This window comes from Sus scrofa, chromosome 16 (assembly GCF_000003025.6).
Source record: "Sus scrofa isolate TJ Tabasco breed Duroc chromosome 16, Sscrofa11.1, whole genome shotgun sequence".
Taxonomy (NCBI): domain Eukaryota; kingdom Metazoa; phylum Chordata; class Mammalia; order Artiodactyla; family Suidae; genus Sus; species Sus scrofa.
The window spans coordinates 37,411,574-37,435,479 of NC_010458.4; the positions used below are offsets into that span (position 1 = coordinate 37,411,574).

Below are 23,906 nucleotides of genomic sequence, written 5' to 3' on the forward strand. Positions count from 1 at the left end.
TCCAATAATCATTTTGACCACATGTGAAAACCCGGATAATTACTAGATGATAATGTTAACTCTTAAGAGGGGAAGGGAGTTTTTAGATCAGTACAGAGAATATGGATAGCCACACATATTTTTCAACTGAAGGAAAAAGATAAGGGTAATAAAAGTACAGTTCTGAGATTTCAAAACCGTTTTTGAACTAGTCTGGGAGGAGTAGGATTGGAATGTAAGGAATGACTGTTAAAGATGGGACAGAATTATTTAATAGAGGTCTCCGATCTTATTCTGTGACGGTGCTTCTGGGCTCTGGTGATGAATGTGTTCATTTTATGTGACCTGCTTTGGGTAAATAGCCCAGTGCCCTATCAGCTCTCCAGCCCTCAGCCAGCAACGGCTGTGTGTGCGCACTAATGACGGTGGTAGGTGCTTGGGGGAGGGCTTCGGGAGGGGCTGCCCAGAGCAACCGTGCCCCTGGCACTTCCTAAGAGACCACAGCTCATTCTCTGCAGCTGCTACTTGAAGACTCCACGCTTTCCCTCCAGAGGAAAGAAACCATCTATCTAAATCAGCTGCGCTCCCCTCGTGCCTCGTTTCTCCCTCCGCCAGCCTCCACCCCCACCCTTTCTATTGTATTGTGCGTTTAGCTCGGCTTCCTGCGTTAGACCTTCACTTCGTTTGAGCAGGAGGGAATACCTAGAATTTAGAAACATCGAGTTACAATGGAGCTGTATGGAAAGGTAAGCAGAAGGAGATCCTCAGCATGCTTTGCGCGAAATCTAGCTTTGAAGGACTTTGGTGTGTGTGTGTGTGTCTGTGTGTGTGCGCGCGCACGCTCGCGCGTGGGCGCCTTCTCAATGCCATTGTGCGAGTAAACCACTTTATGTGTGGCCATTCATCATCGTTTTTCCCCGCGTTTGTTGAATGAGATTGTAAAACCGCCCTTACTCTGCCTATGGAAATGCATAAACTTTCCCGATTCCGGAAGGGAAGGTGTTGGGCGAGGAGTCCCAGCACACAGCGCAGGTTTCGTTTGTGTTGGGAATTAGCACAAGGTAGTGCGTTTCCTAACCACAAAAATCAGTCTAGCTTCGGAAGGCGATAGACAGCAAAGAAAAAAATCTCCAGCTGAGATGAACTGGCGTCACTTTCGCCTGGACCTTACGAGGAAATAATCTGGGAGGAAGAAAGCTGCAACAACCAGGAGCGATTCCAAAAGAGGAGAAGGGAGGTTCCGCGGCGGAGTGCGACTGGAGGAGCAGCCAGTTTAAAAGTTGGCTTGCTGGGAAATGTAGTTAACGGCTCTCTGGTTTTCGGGAAAGCTCAGCTGGACTAGACTACAACTCCCAGAAGCTCCAGGGGCTCCCGGGCAGTACGCGTGTGCGGCGCCAGGAAGGGACAGCTCCGGTGCTGATGTTGGAGCCGGTGAGCGAACCCCAAGAGTGCACTGTGGAGCGTGAAGCGAGAGGTCTGTGAACGCTTGACCGGGCTCCTGGGCCATCAGTGTCTTAACCAGAGAGAAAGGACACTTTGAGAACAATGAGACACGAAGCTCCCATGCAGGTGGGTCTATACAAAAAGTGTGGCCTCGGGAATATTTGAGAGAGATGCTTTCTCCTTCCCTCCAAGCACAAACTGCACCCTACCTAAGGGAAGGTCTAGGTAGCCACGCGCGGGGATGCAGCTCTTATTTGGTCCTATGGACAGAGCTAGGTTCCTCTGCGCGGCTATGGTTGAGGCTATTTTGACGAGAGATAGTATACATTATCTTCCCAGTCTTCGCAAGGAGAATGAGGGTGTCTAAAATTTAAACCCGAGCAAACAAAAGTCGGAGGAACGTGCATCTCGTATTGGCATTGATTGTCCCTGCTAGCTAGCCTGGTTTGTGATCGCGGCACTAACACAGACTTAAGGTCAGGTTCCCAATTGTGAGCTCTCTACTGGAGTTAGGGTAGAACGATTTCCTTATCTCTGAGATCAGGTTAAGAAAGGAGTAGCCAATGTTAAGCATCCTCAAAGTCACCTTTCTTCTATTAGAGTTCTAGTAGTATCATCGGAAAATAGCAAACACGTTGGGACTTCAAACATCTCTGAGGTATGCAAGCCCTTTATTGCTGTCCATACAGTTGGTTTACTCCTGCGTTTCAGCGATTCTCCTCTGAGCTTTTCTGGTGATGTGCCCATTTGTTGTACGTTCCGATTCTCTATTTCAGTCACACTCTTACTTTTGCTTCCTTTGATTCTGGTGCACAGGTGCCTCTGCCTAAGCATCTTGCTTAAGTTTTGTTTCTAAGTAGGATGAGTGATGCTTTCTCGTTTTTATGTACAACCAGTTAACGCTCGACATCAGCTTGGGTTCATTACCAAGCAGAGCGATCCTATTGCGCTACAGAAAGGCACTTTATGAATGGGATTGAGAGGGGAATGGAACACACCATTTGGAAAGTGTTCTCTCTTTTGAGAATCCACCTCTGCTGCCAAATCCAAGGATATAAGTGTCTGACTTTAATTCGTGCTTAGACATTTTCCAACTCTTTTCCTAAAGGGCTTCAATTTACTTTTCATTTATGGTCTGGGTTATGTATCTTAAGATATATATGTGTGTGTGTGTACATACATATATACACATGACTGGACTGTTCAATTAAAAAATCTGTAGGATTTGTTTGCTGAAGGATTATATGATGGAAGTCCTCAAGTTACCTTATGAGTTATTGAAAATTTGATTTGTTCCAGAGAACAGTGGCCCCATTGTGTATCTATCTTCTAATACCTCTGTTTGTGACTTAGTTTTTCATTCTAGACCTGATGTGGAAAGAATCTGGACAATAAAGGTACAGGCTGTTGCAATCAAGATAGATTGGTTTATGATAATTCTCCTTACCTGAGGTACTGCCAGGAGCCAACTGGCTAAATTAATCATATTTGATTATAATTAAACATTGACAATAGACTTTACAAATAGATTGTTAGTATTTAACTTCCACCCATACATGTATATAAGTATTTATGTCAAAATAAATGACTAATGAATTAATCATACTGCATCTTAATTTTTATTTTCTTACAGTAATTGCTTAGAGAGTTTAGAAAGATCATTAAAAACAGTAATTGCTTAGAGAGTTTAGAAAGATCATTACAGAATTGTATGAAATTAGTGCCTTAAGAAATGTTTTAAATTATTTCTTACCAACTTTATTTCATACCAACTTTGTAGTAGGTACTGTAATTCCACATTTTAGTCAGAAGTTTAATGAATAATTAACATAAAAACAGGTAACAAAATTAATTTGCTTCTGGTTGCAATTATTTTCATATGATGTATTTTATTCACTAGACTCAACTTTTCAAATTAAAAAATTTAAATGCCCAAATGCTATCATGAATAACATGTATATTTTTTAAAAAATCAAAGACTTTTCTGTAGTATATTCAGTTAAAGCACATTTATTGATTCAGTTTACCAAGTAAATTGTTCTTGTGGTAGCCATCTCTTTATTACTATTTGCTTTTCAAACATGTAATAATTGGAAGAACAAAAACTATAACATGCTTCATATATATGTGTATATATACACACACATATATATGTATATATATTTTAAATGGCAAGTAATGTGTCAGCACCTGTACTTCTGAATCATAATTACATTCCAGGTGACTCTGATATATGAGAATGCAACCAGATAAATAGTTGATTTTTTTTTCCATTTAAAGACTGAACCACGTCATCATTTTAAGTATATAATCCTAAGCTTTTACTTAGGTTTCTAGAAAATGAGTCTCAAGCAAAACCACACTCCGTAGCTTCATTGTCCTAAGATATTCTTTTCCCTATTTGAAAATATTTAGTTGATTTGTTTGGTGAAACAAAATGAGCTCTTTAATTGTTGATTTCTTAATTTATTATATTTTCTTAAATCATAGAATCCTTTGAAATTAGTTAATATCTTTTAAAAAGCATTTAATGTGCCTATGTAAATAGCTTGTTGTTTTGTTCAAGGTAGTTATCTTTGACATATACAAATTTTCTGAGGAATATTTCCCTCCGAGTTGAAGCAAAATGAGGGGAAACTGTTGTTTTATAGTGACTATTGAAATAATAAACAGTAATAGCCTCTGCTGTCTGTATTTCCTTTGCAACTAAATAATCAGGGATAGCATTTTGTAAGTGTTCAAAAGGATGAGTTAGAATTTAAAGCAGGAAATGGTCATTTTGTGTTTTCTCATTTAGTGCATCCATAAATCTTGAGGCCAAATGAAAGGGAGGATAGTAGTGCTCCTAACTTGAGGGCAAGACTCTCATGAAAAAAATTGTCATTTCATTCATGAACCAGATAACAAATTCCAGTTTATATGGTGCTTTGTCTGTGCCAAGCACTGTGCCTTGAATTCAGATCTCAGTATTGTGTGTGTGTGTAAAATATAAAACAGTCTTAGAGGTCATCATTACCTTAACTGTAGGCAGATAACAGGAGCTTATTAAGATTAATCAGTTTTCCAAACACAGTAAATTCACAATTCTCCTAGATATCTAGAAGGTCCATGCTCTTTCTTCTATTATTTTGGGTTCCTCAAGAAGACATGAGAGAATGTGTAAAGAATAAGGGCAGTATTGATACAGTGTGATTTATTCATTTGGCTCATAGGAAACAAAAATTGTCTCTTCTGCTTGTAAAGTTATATAAACTAAACCAAATATTTGAGAAGAGCCGATATTTTAAAAATGCCCTGCTTTCTGTCTGCTGGATTGACTTTCTTGCTGCTTGCAGGACTAAAGTGGAATTCATTGTCTCTGTTTAAATGCTTCATCTTCAATTTTGTCATCCACGCTTTCTGGGTCATCTCATAAATGCTGAGCCCTCTAACTATTTAGGAAATGTGAAAGAAAAATAACTACCCAAAGCATGGAGTTGAGTGCCCAAAAACAAAAAAGAAAAAGATTAAAAATGAGGAGGATTGAAGGAAGAATATACGTGTAGGTTGAAAATGAAGTAAATGTTAAATATATCAAGGACAAAAATAGCTTACAAAGGATCAAAGTCTAAATATTTACTGTTTCATTTGGCTATGGAAGGTAATTGCATTTTTGCATTTTATTGTTGTTGAATTTCTAACTACATCCAGCCTCAATGATGATCTTTTTTTTTTATAAGAAATGGAAGTTCAGTCTTCATACATAACGGAAATAGAAAAAAACCCTAGCTGACGCTGGAAAAATGAGAATTTCTTTCATACTCCACTTGTGCAAATTCCTGAAGTATCCACCTTTCTCCTGTAGAGGAGAATGGAGGATAGAGAAATTATACAAAAAATAAATTTCTATGGTGTAAGAATGATTTTCCATTTTTACTTTTTCAGTCCAAGAAGTTGTGGATTTATTACATGTCATAACCACAATTTTCCCCTGCCATTCTAAACTTGTATTGGAACTGCAGATTTCTTTCCTGACCATTATATTCCAAGAAGGAAATATATTTTTATGCTAAGGGTTGAGTTTTCCTGGGACTATTCTTACACCAAGGACACTCACCTTACTAAGTATAAATAGTTGTGCCACCTGAAAAAAGGTTGTAAAGGTTGTTGTCCACCATTTTCCACACTTTTAATTCATTAGGTCCATAGATTCCAAAGGAACTCTCTTAATAGATCATAATTTATTACTATGTGTACTATGAGCTGTGAAGTTTGTCTTTTAGATTTATTTGGAATTATATAAACTTTTGGCATTTTCATTTGTTTATAGGTTTTTCAGATATTTCTATACATTGAAATGCACAAATCTTAAGTGAACAATTTGATGAAATTTGATAAGTTGACACCTGTGTAATATATACCGCCATAAAGATATAGGACATTTCCAAATAACCCTCAAAATTCCTTCATTCATGTTCTTTTTCCAGTTAATCTACCAAAACGTTAAATTTTTGCTTTTTTTCTTTATAGGTTAGTCATATTTATTCTAGAACTCCATATCGTTCTGTAAAACATACAAAATGAGCGTATTATGGAACATATAGTGCATACTCTGGAGTCTGGCTTATTTTGTTCAGTGTAATATGCATGGGATTCATTCATGTTGTTGTATATATCAATAATTCATTTTGTTTTGTAGATATATATTATACTGGTAAACCTGCCATGCTTTTAAAATCCTTTCCTCTGTTGATGGATTTTGAGATAATTTCATTTGGGGCTAATATAATGTTTAAGAGTATAAACATTATCATATTGGTCTTTTTATAATAATATGCTTTCATTTCTCTTGGTTAATACCTAGAAGTAAAATTGCTGAGGTAAAGGGTAAGTGTATGTTTAACTCTATAAGAAACAGTCAAATCTTTAAGCCTAAATGGTAGAGATTTTACATTCTCATCCACAGTGCAGGAATATTCTAGTGGCTTCACATCTTCAACTATGTATGGTATCAGTGGCCTTTTCTGGCCACTTTAATTAGTGTTTATGGTATCACATTGTGATTTGAATGTGCATTTTTCCAATTACGGTTATTTTTATGTGTTTATTAGCCATTCGTATATCTTGTTTTGTGTACTGTTTGCTTAGCCTTTTGTCCATTATCAGGATTGTCTCTTTATTGTTTAGTTGCAGAAGATCTTTCTTTTGAAACTAGTTCTTTAAATATATTAAAATATTTTTTGCCAGTCTGTACCTTGAATACTCATATCTTACTAGTATCTTTTAATAAGAATTTTTATTTTGATGTAATACAGGTTTATATCTGAACTCTATGTTTCCTTTGATCAGTTTGTCTTAACTGTATCCTAAGACCTTACTACATTTTATTTGTTATTTCTAGTAGTTTTTTTTAAGATTACTGAAGAATTTCTACATGAATAATTAGATCATTTGCAAATAGAGGCAATTCTTCCTTCCCAGTGCCAGTGACCTCCTCCCCCCACCCGCCCCCCATCCCCATATCTTATTCCACAAGGTAGGACAGCTAGTACAATGTTGAGTAGAAGTCAGGAGCAGACATTCTTATCTTTTTCCCAATCTTAGGGGGAAGGGCACCTTTCACCATTCAATATGAAGGTAGTTGTAATTGTTTTGTTGTTATTGTTTGTAGAGATAGCCTTATCATACAGAAGAAATTTTTTTTTTAATTTATTTTCCACTATACAGAATGGGGACCAAATTACACATACATGTATACATATTTTTCATCCCATTGTTGTGTTGTGATGTAAGTATCTAGACATAGTTCTCAATTTTACACAGCAGGATCTCATTGTAAATCCATTAACCCCAAGCTCCCGATCCCTCCCACTCCCTCCCTCTCTCCCTGGGCAGCCACAAGTCTATTCTCCAAGTCTATGATTTTCTTTTCTGTGGAAACGTTCATGTGTGCTGTATATTAGATTCCAGTTATAAGTGGTATCATATGGTATTTGTCTTTTTCTTTCTGATTTCACTCAGAATGAGTCTCTAGTTCCATTCATGTTGCTGCAAATGGCATTATGTCATTCTTTTTTATGGCTGAGTAGTATTCCACACCTTCCTAATCCAATAGTCTGTCAGTGGACATTTGGGTTGTTTCCATGTCTTGGCTATTGTGAATAGTGCTGCAATGAATATGCTGGTGCATATGTCTTTTTGCCATTTCTTGGGCCACTCCTGCAGCGTATGGGAGGTTCCCAGGCTAGGGGTCTAATTGGAGCTGTAGCTGCCAGCCTACGCCAGAGCCACAGTAACACGGGATCCGAGCCGCGTCTGCGACCTCACGGCAATGCCGGATCGTCAACCCACTGAGTGAGGGCAGGGATCGAACCCGCAACCTCATGGTTCCCAGTCAGATTCGTTAACCACTGCACCACGATGGGAACTCCCTGGTGCATGTGTCTTTTTCAAGGAAAGTTTTATCTGGATATATGCCCAAGCGTGGGATTTCTTGGTCATATGGTAGTTCTATGTATAGATTTCTAAGTTACCTCCATACTGGTCTTCATAGTGGTCGTACCAGCTTATATTCCCACCAACAGGGTGGGAGGGTTCCCTTTTCTCCACACCTCTTCCAGCATTTGTTATTTGTGGACTTATTAATGATGGCCATTCTGACTGGTGTGAGGTGGTATCTCATGGTAGTTTTGATTGGCATTTCTCTAATAATCAGGGATGTTGAGCATTTTTTTCATGTGCTTGTTGGCCATCTGTATACAGAAGAAATTTCTTTTGATTCCTAGTTTGCCAAGAGTACTTGTTTTTAATATAAAGGAGTGCTGAATTTTGTCAAATACTTTTTCTGCATTGGGGATGATCACATAGTTTATCTCCTTTATTCTGTTGGATTATACTGATTGATTTTTTAGTTAATCTGACGTTCATTAGATAAACCCCAGTTAGTCATGATATATTGTCTGGATTCAGTTTGATTATATTTTGTTGAAGATTTTTGCATTTAAGTTCATGATGGATATTGGTATGTGATTTTTCTTTTATAGTGTTTATGAAGTTATAACATTGGAGTTATGCAAACCTTATAAAACATGTGAAAAGTGTTCTTTTCCCCTTAGTTTTCTGAATGATTTTGGTGTGCAAATGGATATATTTTACTCCTTAAAGTGTTTGAGTTTATCAGTGAAGCTATTGGAGTCTAGAGTTTTCTTTGTGGAAATCTTTTTTGAATAACTTGATCTTTTTTGATATACAAATATTTCTATCGTCCAACTATCTGTCCTATCTTTCTTTTTATCTATCCATCTATCCATCTTCCATATTCTGCCTTGTGGTAGGCAGATTAGCTTCCCTGCTACTCTCCTCCAGAGGTGTCTATGGTCTAATGCCTGGAACTCATAAATAAATTGCATTACATAACAAAGGGGCCTTTGCAGATATAATCAATGTTATGGCCTTTAAAATAAGATTAACCTATGTCCTCAGGTGGGTCCAATCTAATCATATGAGCCATTAAAAGCAGAGATGTGGCAGAAGGGGAAATCAGAGATTTGAATTGTGAGGATTGTTGGTTTAAGGATGAAGACTATATGTCAAGATAGGGACCTCTTTCCTATAACCACAAGCAACTGAATTCTGCCAACAATCTAAAAGAGCCTGGAAGTGGTATCTTCCCCAGAACCTCCAGGTAGGAACCCTGCCCAGGTGACACACTGATTTTGGCCTTTAGCACTATGAGCAGATCACCGAGTTGAGTTACACTCTGTCCAGACTTCTGACTCAGTAAATAAAAATTGGGTATTGTTTTAAACATACATTATGGCAGCAGTAGAAAAATAATTATGCTTATATAAAATTTTCTGTTTCATCTTGGGTCAGTTTTGGTAAATTGTTTTTCACCTAATTTTTCAAATGTATTGACATAAAATTATTCAAAATATTTTTTATTTTAAAAACTATTTAAATAAAAATATAGTTTACTCATACTGTTTAAACAAATCAAGTAAGTTAAACAGTAAAATTAAAGTTTCAGTGTCCCCCTGCAATTCTGAACCCAACATCCCAGATATAACTGTTGTTAAAGTTTCCTTTTGTAGTTTATTTTTTTTAAGGATTTTTATTTTTTCCATTATACAAAATATTTTTATTCTTTTAATGTTTCTAAGACCTGTAATGCTATCCCTTTTTGATAATATGAATCCTCTCTCTCTTTCTCTTTCCCTCTTTCTCACCAATCTTACTACATATTTGTCAATATTATTAATGTCTTCAAATAACCAAATTTCCTGTTGTTTATTTTGTGTTTTATTAACCTGAGCTTTAAAAAAACCCTGTGTTCCTTAAACTTTAGAGGAACCTCTTTGTTTAGCAAGCTTCTTAGAGTAGAAATTTAGATCACTGAATTTAAAGATTTCTGTTTTAAAAATAAACATAGCGTTTACAATGATAAACTTCTAAGTATTAATTTAGTTGACTCCCAGAAATTTCTATTTGCTTCTTCCCTTGCTATGTTTTCCTTAATGAGTGGGTTTAGAGGTGTGCTGTTTAATTTCCAAATACATGTGCATTTTTCAGATATTTTATTGTTATTGGTGTCTAATTAAATTATCTTGCTACCAGAGAACATATTCTTTTATATTTCATTCTTTTGAAATTTTTTATTTTTTTATTTTTGTATTTTTTAATTTTTATTTATTTATTTATTTTTGGCCCTTTCTAGGGCCGCTCCTGCAGCACATTGAGGTTCCCAGGCTAGGGGTCGAATCGGAGCTGTAGCCGCCGGCCTACACCACAGCCACACCAACGCGGGATGCAAGCTGAGTCTGCAACCCACAACACAGCTCACGGCAACGACGGATCCTTAACCCACTGAGCAAGGCCAGGGATCAAACCCGCAACCTCATGGTTCCTAGTCAGGTTCATTAACCACTGAGCCATGACGGGAACTCCTTGAAATTTTTTAGGCTTGTTTTTAGGCCAGTGTGTTGTCTAACTTCATGAGCATTCCAAGTGTACTGTGAATGCTGCCTGTAGGAATTCTGAGCTCCGGTGGCCTATAAATATCAATTAGATCATGGTGTTGTATGGTGTTGCCAAGATCATGAATAGCCTTATTCACTTCTGATAGTTATTCTATCATTTACTGAGAAAAAGATTATAAAATCTCCAACTATGATCATCAGTCTTTCTTTTAGTTCTTTCAGTTTTTTACTTTATATATTTTGAACTTCTACTGTTTGGTACACTTAGAGTTGTAATTGTTGTGGCTTGCTGAAAAATTTTCCATTTTATTATTATGAAATGTTCCCTTTTATTTCTGTCAATGCTTCTTAAAGTCTACTTAGTCTATATTAATACAGATACACTTGCTTTCTTAATAGTGTTCTCATACTTATATGTGTGTCTGTATTTATGTATATATTCATGTTTTTAATTTCAGCTTATATGTGTCTTTATATTTCTGGTATGAGTCTTGTGGTCAGAATATAGTTGGGCCTTGCATTTTATCTGGTCTGGAAAATCTCTACCTTTTAACTGGAATTTTTATCCATTTTCATATGTGGCACTTATCAGTATGGTCGGCTTTCAAGCTAGCTTTTTGCTATTTGTTTTGTAGTCATCTTGGATATTTTGTTCCTGTTGCTTTTTTCCTCCCTTATTGTGCTTAAATACTTTTATTTATTTATTTATTTTTATTTTTATTTTTTATCTTTTCTAGGGCCACACCTGTGGCATATGGAGATTCCCCAGGCTAGGGGTCTAATTGGAGTTGTAGCTGCTGGCCTATGTCAGAGCCACAGCAACGCGGGATCCGAGCTGCATCTGTGACTTACACCACAGCTCATGGCAACGCCAGATCCTTAACCCACTGCGTGAAGCCAGGGATTGAACCTGCAACCTCATGGTTCCTAGTCAAATATGTTAACCACTGAGCCACGATGGGAACTCCCATTGTACTTAAATACTTTAAAGTATTTCATTTTAATGATTTTGTTAGCTTTTAACTATACATTTTTGCATTTTAATTGTTTATTCTAAAGATTAAAACACACCTCTTCAACTTGTTATTATATAAGTAATACTATATTACTTTTCAATAATGTAATTTCATTTACCTTAACCTTTGTGAATTGGTGTCACATATATTATATCTGCATTATAATCCCCCAAAACAGATTTATAATTTTAGCTTTAAACAATTATATGTCTGTTTTAATAAAATAAAAGAAAAACATATATATGTGTATGTATATGGTTTTTAATCTATATATCTATTATATAAACTGTATAGTTTATATCTGGTATCATTTTCCTTCAGCCTGAAAAACTTCGTTTGGCATTTTGTGTAGTACAGATCTGCTGGCAACAAATTCAGTCTGTTTATCTGATATATATATATTTTTTTACTTTGCCTTCATTTTTGAATGATGGTTTCGTTGCATATAAAATGTTTTGATTTTTTTCTTTTAGTGCTTTACGTTGTTTCAGTGTCTACTGACCTCCATTATAATGTGAAGTCATCTATTCATTGTCGTACCCTACATGTTCTATGTCATTTTTTGTGTTTTCAAGATTTTCTATTTAACTTTGCATTTGAATATTTAGACTATAATGTGCCCAGAGTTAGTTTTCAATGTATTTAGTCAGTTTAGCAGTTTGAATTAACTTCTGAGATATGTACATTTGTGCTTTTCACCAAATTTGAAAAATATTTAGCTGGTATGTCTTCAAATATTTTTCCATCCCATTATTCCTTTCTTTTTTTCTTCTGAGACTCCAATTACATGTATGTTAGACTTCAGACATTGTTCCATAAATCACGGAGGCTCTGCCAGTTTTTCTTTCTTTTTTAAAATTTCTCTTTGTCAGTTGTACAGTTTCTGTTGCCTTATCTTCACGTTCATTGACCTTTTCTTCTATTTGCAGCTGTTTGTTAAACCCATTGAGGAATTGTTCATTTCAGTTATCGCACTTTTCCTTTTAGGTTCAGTGCTAGCTTCTTTTACACTAGAAGCATGTTATGTTGCCAAGTGGCAATAGATAACATTCTCTTGGGATGATATATTTGAATACTGGAAGAGTCTATAATAGGATTCATTTGCAGTATTGTGCAGAACTAGGAAAGAGCAGTTAGCTTCTTGGAGAAGGGCAATGGAGAAATGAAAATGATGTTAGTGCTTTGATTATAGATTTCTGGGGAAAATATTTATGTTCACATTTTAATATATCATCTCATATTTATATGATCATTGTCTTTGTGATTCTGCATTTTTTGTGTTTTTCAAATAAATTGGGGGCTTCATGACACCTTCAAAAATGTGAACAAGGTGCAAAATTGTAAAAATAAAACCATTTAAACAATTGGTTTCCTTTGCCAACTAATGTAGTCCTTAACAGCTTTAACCCTGCAGAAACAAATGGCTTTTCCATCACCAACATGTTCAGATTGGTTTGAGGTGTTATATCAGTTTTGTTGGGGTCATGAAATATTCTTCTGCTTGCTAAACATTGAAACCATAAGAGTGAAAGTTCTAGGTCCATTCGCTTAGTGACTGGTATAAAGACAGGGTCAACTGTTCCCTGATGAACTCTTCAGTAAACTGATTAGATTGGGTCTAGCATTAGAAAGGTTGCTCTAAGGAGCCTAAAAGAGTCTCATTTTGTGCCTACTTGGCCACCTAACTGAGAAAACCTGGAACCATAATCACTTTGCTCCTACACTTTCAGCTCTTCATGGTCTGGGAACCTAAATCCTAATGTAACTTTAAGAGGTGAGGCACTAAGCCTCCTCATTACTAGTCTACCAACTTTTAGTTTAATGTCTTGTTAGTTATCCTGAGTGGCTCAGATGCATGTCTAAGTCTCATCAACTAGAGACTCTTGCTAGCCAACACAGAGGAATAATTCCTGCTGAAATAGTCGTAGCTTGAGGAGCCTTAAAGAGCTTGAGGAAGGAACGTGTTAAGTATTGATTAGCAAGATATGACTCCTCCTGTGATACTTAGCTGTGGTGTTCACAAAAGACAATTTTTCTTTTGAATGTTTGATTCACTGAACACCTGTCTGAGTAGTAGAACTAATGTAAAGGGATTATGGAAACACAAAACACCTGTGCATGTGAACGTTCTTTTGTTAGTGCGCTTGGGCGGGTTTGCTTTTTGTAGTAAATAATAGTAGCAGTAGCTTTTGAATGAAAAGCAAGGATGATTACAACTGGAAAACTGGCTCTGTAAGTCTTTCCAGTTGCACAAGCTGGAAACACAAAATGTAGACTGCTAACCCACCAAGTTCCTCAAGAATGGTCCATATAGTCCCTTTGTGGCACAAATATGTGCATTGAAGGACATTTGCCCCATACATGACCTCTACCTAGATGAATGGAATAAGGAAAGAAATACCAAGATTTCAAAGGAATCTATAGCAAATCTCTGGAGGCATTTTTCAAGGGCTTAAATATTTAAAACTAATATGAAATACTCTAAAAATGTTTAATAATGAAATTTGGGGGAAAACACACATTAATATTAAATTTATGTCCCTACCCCCTTTGGGATTTTTAGAGTATTTTACTAGATGTTTTTAAGAGAGTTTTTTCCTCAAACTACATGGTACTGGGTATGTCTACTGTTTAATTTTTCTTTTCTTCTCAGGAAGAAATATTCTCCATTTTGTGGTTTCAGTTTAAGCAGTGGCCTTCTGAAGCTGTCAGGTGCTTTCTTATGAGGTGGAGGAAAGTAAAATCTATTGTGTGTTGTTGTTAAAAATAACTGATGAGGAAAGTCAAGTTCCAAAGAGCTGAGCAGAGCAGAGTTTCATGTGCTCTGAGAACAGGATTGCTACCTCTTAGTGCGTCATGCTTCCTTGGTGAGTCTGACAGGGAGCTCACAATGAGTTGTATCGCTGGCCCTAAGAAGGTTCTGGCTCTTACCCGGGCAGAAGTAAATAACACATTTCTCAAAGCTCAGCTTATTTGGGCAGGCTGAGCATTCCAGGGTAAGACCCTCTCTACAAAGTTAATATTATACTTGAGATCAGCTGTCACTCTTGGCAGAAGGGGTGACAGCAGTTGGAAAACACTAGGATCCCATTTCCAAATCCCCACAGTTCTGGTCCTTAATGTCAGGTTACTCAGTCTCCTCTTCCATACACCCCAAGGCTTGACAGCAGTCACCTGCCCTGGCTTCCATGTGGACATTTGTTAGTCCTATAAATTCCAAACCTGACTGATCAATAGAATCACACGGGGAGCTTTAAAAATGTAGATACCTGGTCCCACTTTGAATAGTCTAATTTTGCAAAATTCAGGTAGAATTTACCAGGTTTGGAAATCTTGGATTTAGCAGAGATTTAGTTTTGTGTTCCCGAACAAAAATATATCCAACTCCAGAGAGCAGGCATTTAAGAACACAAAGTCTGGTATTTCTTGCTACTAAGAAATGATGAAGGTTTATTTATATTTTATCCATGTCCATGAGAAAAGTTTAAAAGGATTCTTTACATTTTGCTGCTAAGGGAGAGGCCCTTTCATTTTTGTAAATTGACATTTGCATATAGGAAGTGTGAATGTTAATGCTGTTTGATGACTTTTTTATATTTTAAACTTAATTTTGTTTTAGTTTAAATTGTTTTGTTCTGCAGGATCAGGGAGGGATGTGGAGCTTGGATTTTCAACCAGCCTTCCTGTTTGCATTCTCTAGACACACCTAGCTTGACCAGCCGTCTCAGCTTTCTGGTTTTAATGCCAGAAGCTCTGCTGTGTACCACAAAGTCCCTCAGTCCTCAGAAAACCAGAAAACTTGGTCACTGTAGCCATACCCCATGATCAAGACACTTGGTGTCTCCAAACCTGAGACACTTTCAGGCTCTGCAGAGCCTGGCTCTTGTGGCCTTCTCTAGCAGGCCTAGTTCCCCTTTGTCCAGTCACAGGCTTCCAAACCCTAAACGTCTTTTGACCTTTCTTTTCTACTTCTCTTTGTCTACTTTTGAAATCATACTTTTGTGAATAACCTTTGCCGTTATTTTAGAAAGGTTTTGGCTAATGATGGAAATTGCCATCATGTATGCAAGATAACATTTATTTATTTATTGTGGACTTAAAAAAGATTTTATTTCTATTGAGATAGAATTGACATGCAACACTGTGTAAGTTTAAGATGTACAACATTTTGATACATTTACATATTAGAATACAATCACCACTTGTGTTAGTTAACACCTATGTCATATCACATAATTGTCAACTATTTTATTTTTATTTTAAAAAATTTATTTTATATTGGAGTAGAGTTGATTTAAAATGTTGCGTTATGTTAGTTTCAGATTTACAGCAAAGTGATTCAGCTCTACATAAACATATATCCATTCTTCATAAGGTTCTTTCCCTATATCAGTTATCACAGAATATCGAGTAGTGTTCCCTGTGCTATGTAGTTTGTCCTTGTTGATCATCTATTTCATTTATGGTAGTGTGTATATGTTATTCCCAAACTCCTACTTTATCCCCCCCCCACCTTTCCCCTTTGGTAAGTTTGTTTTTGAAGTCTATGAATCAGTTTTTGTTTTTTAAATAAGTTAATTTGTATTCTATGAACATATAAGTGACATCATATATGTCTTTTAGATTCCACTTATAAGCGACATCATATAATATGTGTCTTTCTCTTATTACTTTACTTATGATAATTTCTAAGGCTATCCGTGTTGCTGCAAATGGCATTTTTTCATTCTTTTTATGACTAATATTCCATTGTATATGTATACCGCATCTTTTTTTTTTTTTTTTTTTTTTTTTTTGTCTTTTCTAGAGCCGCACCCATGGCATATGGAAGTTCCTAGGCTGTAGCCGCCAGCCTACTCCACAGCCACAGCAATGCAGGATCTGAGCTGCATCTGCAACCTACACCACAGCTCATGGCAACGCCGGATCCTTAACTCACTGAGCAAGGCCAGGGATCGAACCTGCAACCTCATGATTCCTAGTCGGATTCATTAACCACTGAGCCACAACGGGAACTCCCCTGTATCACATCTTCTTTATCCATTCCTCTGTCTGTGGACATTTAGGTTGCTTCCATGTCTTGGCTATTGTTAAACAGTGCTGCGGTGAATATTGGGGTGAATTTATCTTTTCAAATTATGGTATTCTCTGGATATATGCTCAGGAGTGGGATTGCTGGATCATATGGTAGTTCTGTTTTTAGTTATTAGGGAACTTCCATACTGTTCTCATAGCAGTTGTACCAATTTACTTTCCCACCAACAGTGCAGAAAGGTTCCTTTTTCTCCATAACCTCTCCAGCATTTATTGTTTGTAGACTTTTTGATGATGGCCATTCTTACCAGTTTGAAATGATACCTCATTGTAATTTTGAGTATTTGTCTAATAATTAGTGATTTTGAGCATGTGTCATGTGCCTTTTTGCCATCTGTATGTCTTCTTTGGAGAAATACCTATTTAGGTCTTCTGCCTATTTTTGATTAGATTGTTTATTTTGTTGATATTGAGCTGCATAAGCTGTTTGTATATTTTGGAGAGTAATCCCTTGTTGGTTTCATCATATGCAAATATTTTCTCCTGTTCTGTAGGTTTTCTCTTCATTTTGTTTGTGATTTTCTTTGCTGTGCACAAGTTTTTAAGTTTAATTAGGTCCTATTTGTTTATTTTTATTTTTATTTTCATTACTGTGGGAGGTGGATCTGAAAAAATACAGCTGAGAGTTATGTCTTAGACTATTCTGCCTATGTTTTCCTCTAAGAGTTGTATAGTATCCAGTCTTATATTTAGGGCTTTAATCCATTTTGATTATATTTTTGTATATGGTGTTAGAGAGTGTTCTAATTTGATTCTTTTACATATAACTGCCCATTTTCTGAACACCACTTATTGAAGAGACTGTCTTTTTTTCTGTTGTGTATTCTCACCTCTCTTGTTTTAGATTGACCGTATATATGTGAGTTTGTTTCTGGGCTTTCTATCCTGTTGCATTGATCTATTAGTCTGTCCTTCTGCCATTACCACAGTGTTTAGATGACTATAGCTTTGTAGTATAGTATGAAGTCAGGGAGCCTGATTCCTCCAGCTCTGTTTTTCTTTCTCAATATTACTTTGGCTATTCATGGTATTTTGTGTTTCCATGCAAATGTTAAGATTTTTTTTGTTCTAGATCTGTACAAGATGCCATTGGTAATTTTGTAAAGATTTCACTGATTCTGTGGATTGCCTTGGGAAATATAGTCATTTCAACAATGCTGATTCTTCCAATCCAAGAACATTGTATAACTTTTCATTTGTTTCTTTGCCCATATTAAGGAAGTTTCAGCAGTTATCTCCTCAGTATTTTCTTAGGCCCTTTTGCTCTCTTGTCTTCTTCTGGGACCCCTGTAATGTGACTGTTCATATATTTAATGTTGTCCCAAAGGTCTCTTAAACTGTCATCATTTCTTTTCATCCTTTTTTCTTTATTTTGTTCTGTAGCAGTAATTGCTGCTATTCTATCTTCCAGTTCACTTATCAGTTATTCTGCCTCATTTATTTTGCTATTGATTACATCTTATGTATTTTTCATTTCAGTTACTGTATTCTTCAACTCTGTTTTTTCTTTAAATCTGCTAGCCCTTTGATAAGCATTTCTTGTAGCTACTCAGTCCATGCCTCCATTCTTTTTCTGTTATCTTGGATCATCTTTACTATCATTACTCTGAATTATTTTTTTGGATAGTCTGCCTATCTCCATTTCACTTAATCATTCTTCTGGGGTTTCACCTTATTCATTTGAATGGAACGTATTCCTCTTCCATCTCATTTTGTCTGACTTTCTGTGTTTGAGATCTTCATTCTCCAAGCTGCAGGACTGTAGTTTTTCTTGCTTCTGATGTCTGCCCCCTGGTGGGTGAGACTGGTCTAGAAGCTTGTCCAGGCTTCCCGCTGGGAGAGATTGTTGCCTGTCTCTGGTGGGCGGAGCTGGGTCTTGTCCTTCTAGTGGGCAGAACCATGTGAAGGTGTGTGTTTAGAGGTGGCTGTGGGCTCAGGAAGACTTTAGGCAACTTGTTTGCTTATGGCTGGGCTGTGTTTCCTCCGTTTGTTGTTTGACCTGAGGGATCCCAGCACTGGAGCCAAAGGCTGTTGGGTGGTCTTGGTGTCAAAATGAGAGCCTCCAGGGGAGCTCGTGCCAATGGGTACTTACCAGTACTTCCACCACCAGTGTCCTTGTCCCCATGTGAACCACAGCTGTCTTCTGCCTTCCCAGGAGACCCTCCAAGATTATCAGATAAGTCTGGCTTAGGTTTCTATGAAACCACTGCTTTTACCCTGGGACCTGGTGCATATGGGACCTTGTGTTCATGCTCCAAGATGGAGTTTCTGTTTCCCCCAGTCCTGTGGAGTTTCAGCAATCAAGCCCAGCTCACCTTCAGAGCCAAATGCCCTGGGAGCTTCTCTTCTCAATGCCAGACCCCCAGGCTGGTGAGCCTGATGTGGGGCACAGAATACTCCTGTGGGAGAACCTCTGCAATATAATTATTTTCCAGTTGTGGGTTGCCCACCCAATGGGTATGGGATTTGTCTGTATTGCACATGTACTCCTTCTACCATCTCATTGTGGCCTCTTGTCTTTGGATGTAGAATATATTTTCTGGAAAGTTCTGTTCTTTTTTGTTGATTTTAACAGTTAGTTGTGATTTTGGTGTTTTCATGAGCTCAAGTCCTTCTACTCCACTATCATATTTCTAGCATTGGCCCTATTTTTCATCATTTCTTTTATATGATGGGAACTATTAATATCTGGTCTCTTAGAGACTCTGAAGTTTATAATACAGTATTGTTATCTATAAGGATATTTTGACTTTGATGATTTACCAAATTTCGTATCCAAAATTAGGTTAAACTTTACCTAAAACCAACTCCAAGGTCTGTAAGAGGACGGTTTCCCCATAATTATTGTGAATTGGTCCCTGGAACTCTCTTATTTTTTAAAACTATGTATTACTTGGATTTTATCCCTTTATTAGCCTTCTCTAATTTCTACAAAAGTTCACCCAAACCCAAGGAGTTCATGAATTTAGTAATTCACAAAAAGTAATTTAGTAATTCACTGCCTGGATGGCAGGCAGTGTCATAGGACAAGTCACATCACAGGGTATATTGCCATTGGCCATATTCCCCTCCTCACAGCCTCTTCAGACGACCGAACACTTCTATTTTCACACAGGTATTCAAAGTTTTAGCTTCTATCCTGAGAGGTATTTCGATAAATGCTCCTTTTTTTTTCATGCTATGATTTTTGATATGAGAGAGTAAATGTAAGGTGTTTATTTTGGTAATTATGAAACTCTAGTGGAAATGTTGGATATCAAAACATCTTGCCCCCTAAATGTAGGAAATGAAAGGGAGCATATCCTACATAATCACCACTTGCATTTCTGAAAGTAGCATCTGTGGGAGTTGGGGAAGAAAGTGGATGGCTTATGTATCATTTCAGTTTAGCAGGGGGAGTAACAAAGGTAATGATGGACACTTTATTCAAGGAATTTACACATACCAACAATTTTACTTTGATGATCTCACTATTACTCTTATTTTCTAGATGAGGAGATGGAAGCTTACAATTGTTAAAACAAAACAAAAACCTTGCCCACGTTTGCACAAGTAGCAGACCTAGATTCTCCTCAGGCATCATGACCACAGACCCTGTGCTTTACTTATATGCCCATCACACCAAGAATGTGGAATGCTCTTTTGCACAGATATGCCTATTGCGTGTAATTTCAGAGCTGATAGAAAAGAAGTAGAATGGTGTTTCTCTACCTCTCATCGCACTGTAATTATAAAGCCTGTGTTACCAGCGGCTAGGTGCTCACTACTACCCCAGGACTGCAGTAATGACCCTCTGGCTTTAGCATCCATGAGGATGTGCAGGGAGCTGCTGGTCAGAGCTCTGTTTCATTGCTGCTGTCAGGTTTACATCACTGGTGTCTGGAGAGCTCTCTCAGCCATGTGGTTCCCTTCCCAGAAGACCTGGCTCATACTCTTCTCTCTGTGGTCTGGGCAACCCCTTTACCTACAGCTGCACAGCCCCTCAGGCTCTCTTCCTGCTGGGAACCCTCTGTAACCACACTAGGGGTCCGGAGTGAACTATAGTGTAGTCAGAGCACACTGCTCTTTGATATTAATATTAAGGTAAACCATTTTTACATGGTTTGATAAAATTTCCTTTTTCTTGATACTGTAGTAACAAGCATCTATCGATTTCAAAGGAGATGCAAAAATTAATAATAATGAATTTTGAAATATGTTTAGCTCATGCCTCTCTTTAATGAAGGAATGGGCTTTTTTTTTTTTCCCCCAGAAGCAAAGAGAAGGAGCTTTACATCTTCCAAAATTCTCTGAGTGAGGGCTGAGACTTATAAGGGAAGAGTGAACTACCTAAGCTTGCATGTCTCTAATTCTTAAATAACCCACTTGTTCCATGTTACAAGGGCACAGTCAGTACACAGACTGAGAGAAGTCAAGATAACCTATTGAAAAACAAGGACCCCTCTACTTTAGCTCTCCTCAGATACCCTCAATCTCATGTTTAAAATGGGGATAATGGGAGTTCCCGTCGTGGCGCAGTGGTTAACGAATCCGACTAGTAACCATGACGTTGCGGGTTCGGTCCCTGCCCTTGCTCAGTGGGTTAACGATCCAGCGTTGCCCTGAGCTGTGGTGTAGGTTGCAGACACGGCTCGGATCCCGCGTTGCTGTGGCTCTGGCATAGGCCAGTGGCTACAGCTCCGATTCGACCCCTAGCCTGGGAACCTCCATATGCCGCGGGAGCGGCCCAAAGAAATAGCAAAAAGACAAATAAAATAAAATGGGGATAATGATGTCGTTTCCTGTGCGATATGGAGGGAGCTTGGAAGTGGTCACCCCCAACCTCACACAAGATAAAGCTGAACAAAGTGAAAATTAACAGCTTTTCTTAGATTCATCAGAGATTCGAAGTCACGGGGAAGACAGCTGCCCCCCTCAACCCAAATTAGAGCGACAAACAGGTGGATACAGAAAAATCACAATTTAATGGAATAGAAAACTTCATGGGAATCAGTACTTGGTTAGGAAAATCTAAATGAAATTGGTGACGAAAACATGACTGTAATTGGTTTATTGTTGGAGGCTCAGTGTGGACAAGTCGAAGAGATAAAAACTCCAGGGGGCCTCATTTTTGTGAATTTTACCTTCAGGAGCCCTGTGAGGTTCTCCGAGTGAAGGTTGGAGAAAAAGCCTCTTATGCTTCTGCTGGGGGGAGGGGAAGGTGGCCATTCTGAAATACACTCAGAGCCTTCTGTTCCTTAAGCCGGGGTTGCTAATAGTTAGATACAGATATCTGGGGACAGTGAAAGGATGAGGAGTGATAATATCTGTAAAAGCACACAGTACAGTGTCTGGAAGAGCTGTTGTTGCAGTTACTTTACCATTTTCCTGTGCATCAGCTGAGCAGTATCCACATGCACTAAGGCAGCGATGCATGAAACAGAGGACCAGAGGCAGATGGCAAGGAATTCTGTGAGACTGACTCGAGGAAACATCAAGCGGCTTTCATTTTGGAAACATTACTGTAATTTGGCATTCCATCAGTCATATTCTCCAGTAAGTCCCATGACATAGTAATCCATTCCCTGCTAACATTAAAAAAACCAAAAACAAAAAACAAAAGACAAAGACAATTTCTAAATGCTGCCCTACTTTCCCAAGCCCTTTACTTTAGAGACCAAGGTTAGAGTTTAAGTCTTCTAGTGCCTTGGCACCTTCCAGTTCCCTAGGCAGCATCCTTTCAGCTCGATAGTTATGTGTCCGCAGTGACACAAGTAGTGTGTATTGCTTCTCAACTGGCTCTTGCAAGAGCAAACAGTAGCAGACACAGGGATAAATTGCTGGTGGAGATGGTAAAGAGCGTCCTGATTCCACTCTACTCTGAGAGATAAACAGGGAGGCAGGTAAACCGGGCACTGATGAGACTAGCAGGAGAAACCACTGGGGGCCAGAGGACAGTGTTTGAAATCCATTTAATGTTTTCCTTCTAGGTTTTACAATTTAGTTTTTACACTGGAGTTCTCAGAACTAAATCTTCTTACTATTTTTTTTTCTTCCCCATCCCCCACCCAGGTAACCATGATTGAGATTTGAAAGCACAAAAACATGACTGTAATTGGTTTATTGTTGGAGGCTCAGTGTGGACAAGTCTAAGAGATAAAAACTCTAGGGGGCCTTGTTTTAACGTAGAAGATGTGTAAGATTTTTTTGGACATGTCCTGTGTACTAAAGCATATAAGATCGTCCAGATAGGAGGAGAGAAAGCTTATGGAGCTGTGATTGGTTCCTTCAGACACCTGGGAGAGGAATCAACTTTGTTGATTCAAAATGCAGAATCTACACACTTGGGCAGAAGCCACAGGGAAATCGAAGGAAGAAGTTCTATGACAGTTGCAGTTGTTCAGCAATGAAGTAGATTGCTTCACAGCCTAGGGAACTTTCTGTCACTGAGTTTGATGGGCTGGGCTAGAATACAAATGTGACATGCGTTGTGGTGAATTGGAAGTTGGACCACCTTGAAGATTCTTTCCAACTCTGATTCTTTTTTTTTTTTTAAATTAGTTCAAGATTAATGCAATTTAAAGAGTTGTCTTTTACATATTTTTTATCAAGTCTGATTTGCTCTCCAGGAGGTTCCTGCATGCCCACTCATGTTTTCATATCTTCCCCTGAAAACTTTGGAAATGTTCACGTGACTTAGTATTTAGATGTGTTAGTAAATTTACATAATGATGGTCTATATTCCTTGTGACATTCATATGCTGTCAAATTGCTTCACTTCTGTTCTCACCAAGATGAGGGAAGTGTAATTCTTCATCCCCTGAGCCAGGATTTGTTTCATTATTCTGAGTTTAATGAAACACAAGTATATTCTGAATGCACATCTTTAGGCCTCTCTGTGAATATTATTGGGGGTGTAAATCATGAAATAATTTAGAAATACCACACATCTTCAAGAATAGCAAGTGAGCACCCTCTTTTAATCAGTTCTTTGTAGGATCTGGATACACACATCCACCTGACTGGTCCTCCGTCATCCCTTTTACACTTTGGGCTCCCACCACCTTCTTTGCTGCTGGTGCAGCCAGTATAATATGTTAAAATTTAGCATCTTCTATCTATTTCTCATGGTGGAGAAAACCACTTTTCTCTATCTAAATCTCTGCAATTATGTTTTAAAAGACATACAATGATAATGTCTATATTTGTGCAGGTTTAACAATCGGTCTAATTTTGGAACAGGACTTGGAAGTGGTCGCAGCTGTCTTCATCACATTTTATTTCAAGGTAGAGCTTAGAAATCCAGAGGACTCAGTTGGAATCCCACCTCAAGTGAATGGTAGGCTCTCAGGCTGAGAAAAGGAGTAGTTGTTGGAAACTTTTAGAGTCTTATTTTCTGACTGTGGCTTAACTGAATATTCTTAATCCAGAACCTAGT

The 23,906-nt window shown here is 37.8% G+C and overlaps 1 protein-coding gene across 2 annotated transcripts in view; it reads left to right on the forward strand.

Moving 5' to 3' along the window:
* The window catches only part of RAB3C (RAB3C, member RAS oncogene family), a 317,653-nt gene continuing 294,104 nt past the window's right edge, over positions 358–23,906 (forward strand). The window contains exon 1 of one of the 2 annotated variants that reach the window (XM_003359779.5): positions 358–725. In XM_003359779.5, the coding sequence (XP_003359827.2) occupies positions 708–725 (18 nt within the window). In that variant the 5' untranslated portion in view covers positions 358–707. Of the gene's footprint in view, positions 726–831; positions 1,549–23,906 lie in introns of those variants that run through there. The other variant, XM_003483830.4, reaches the window with a different exon arrangement.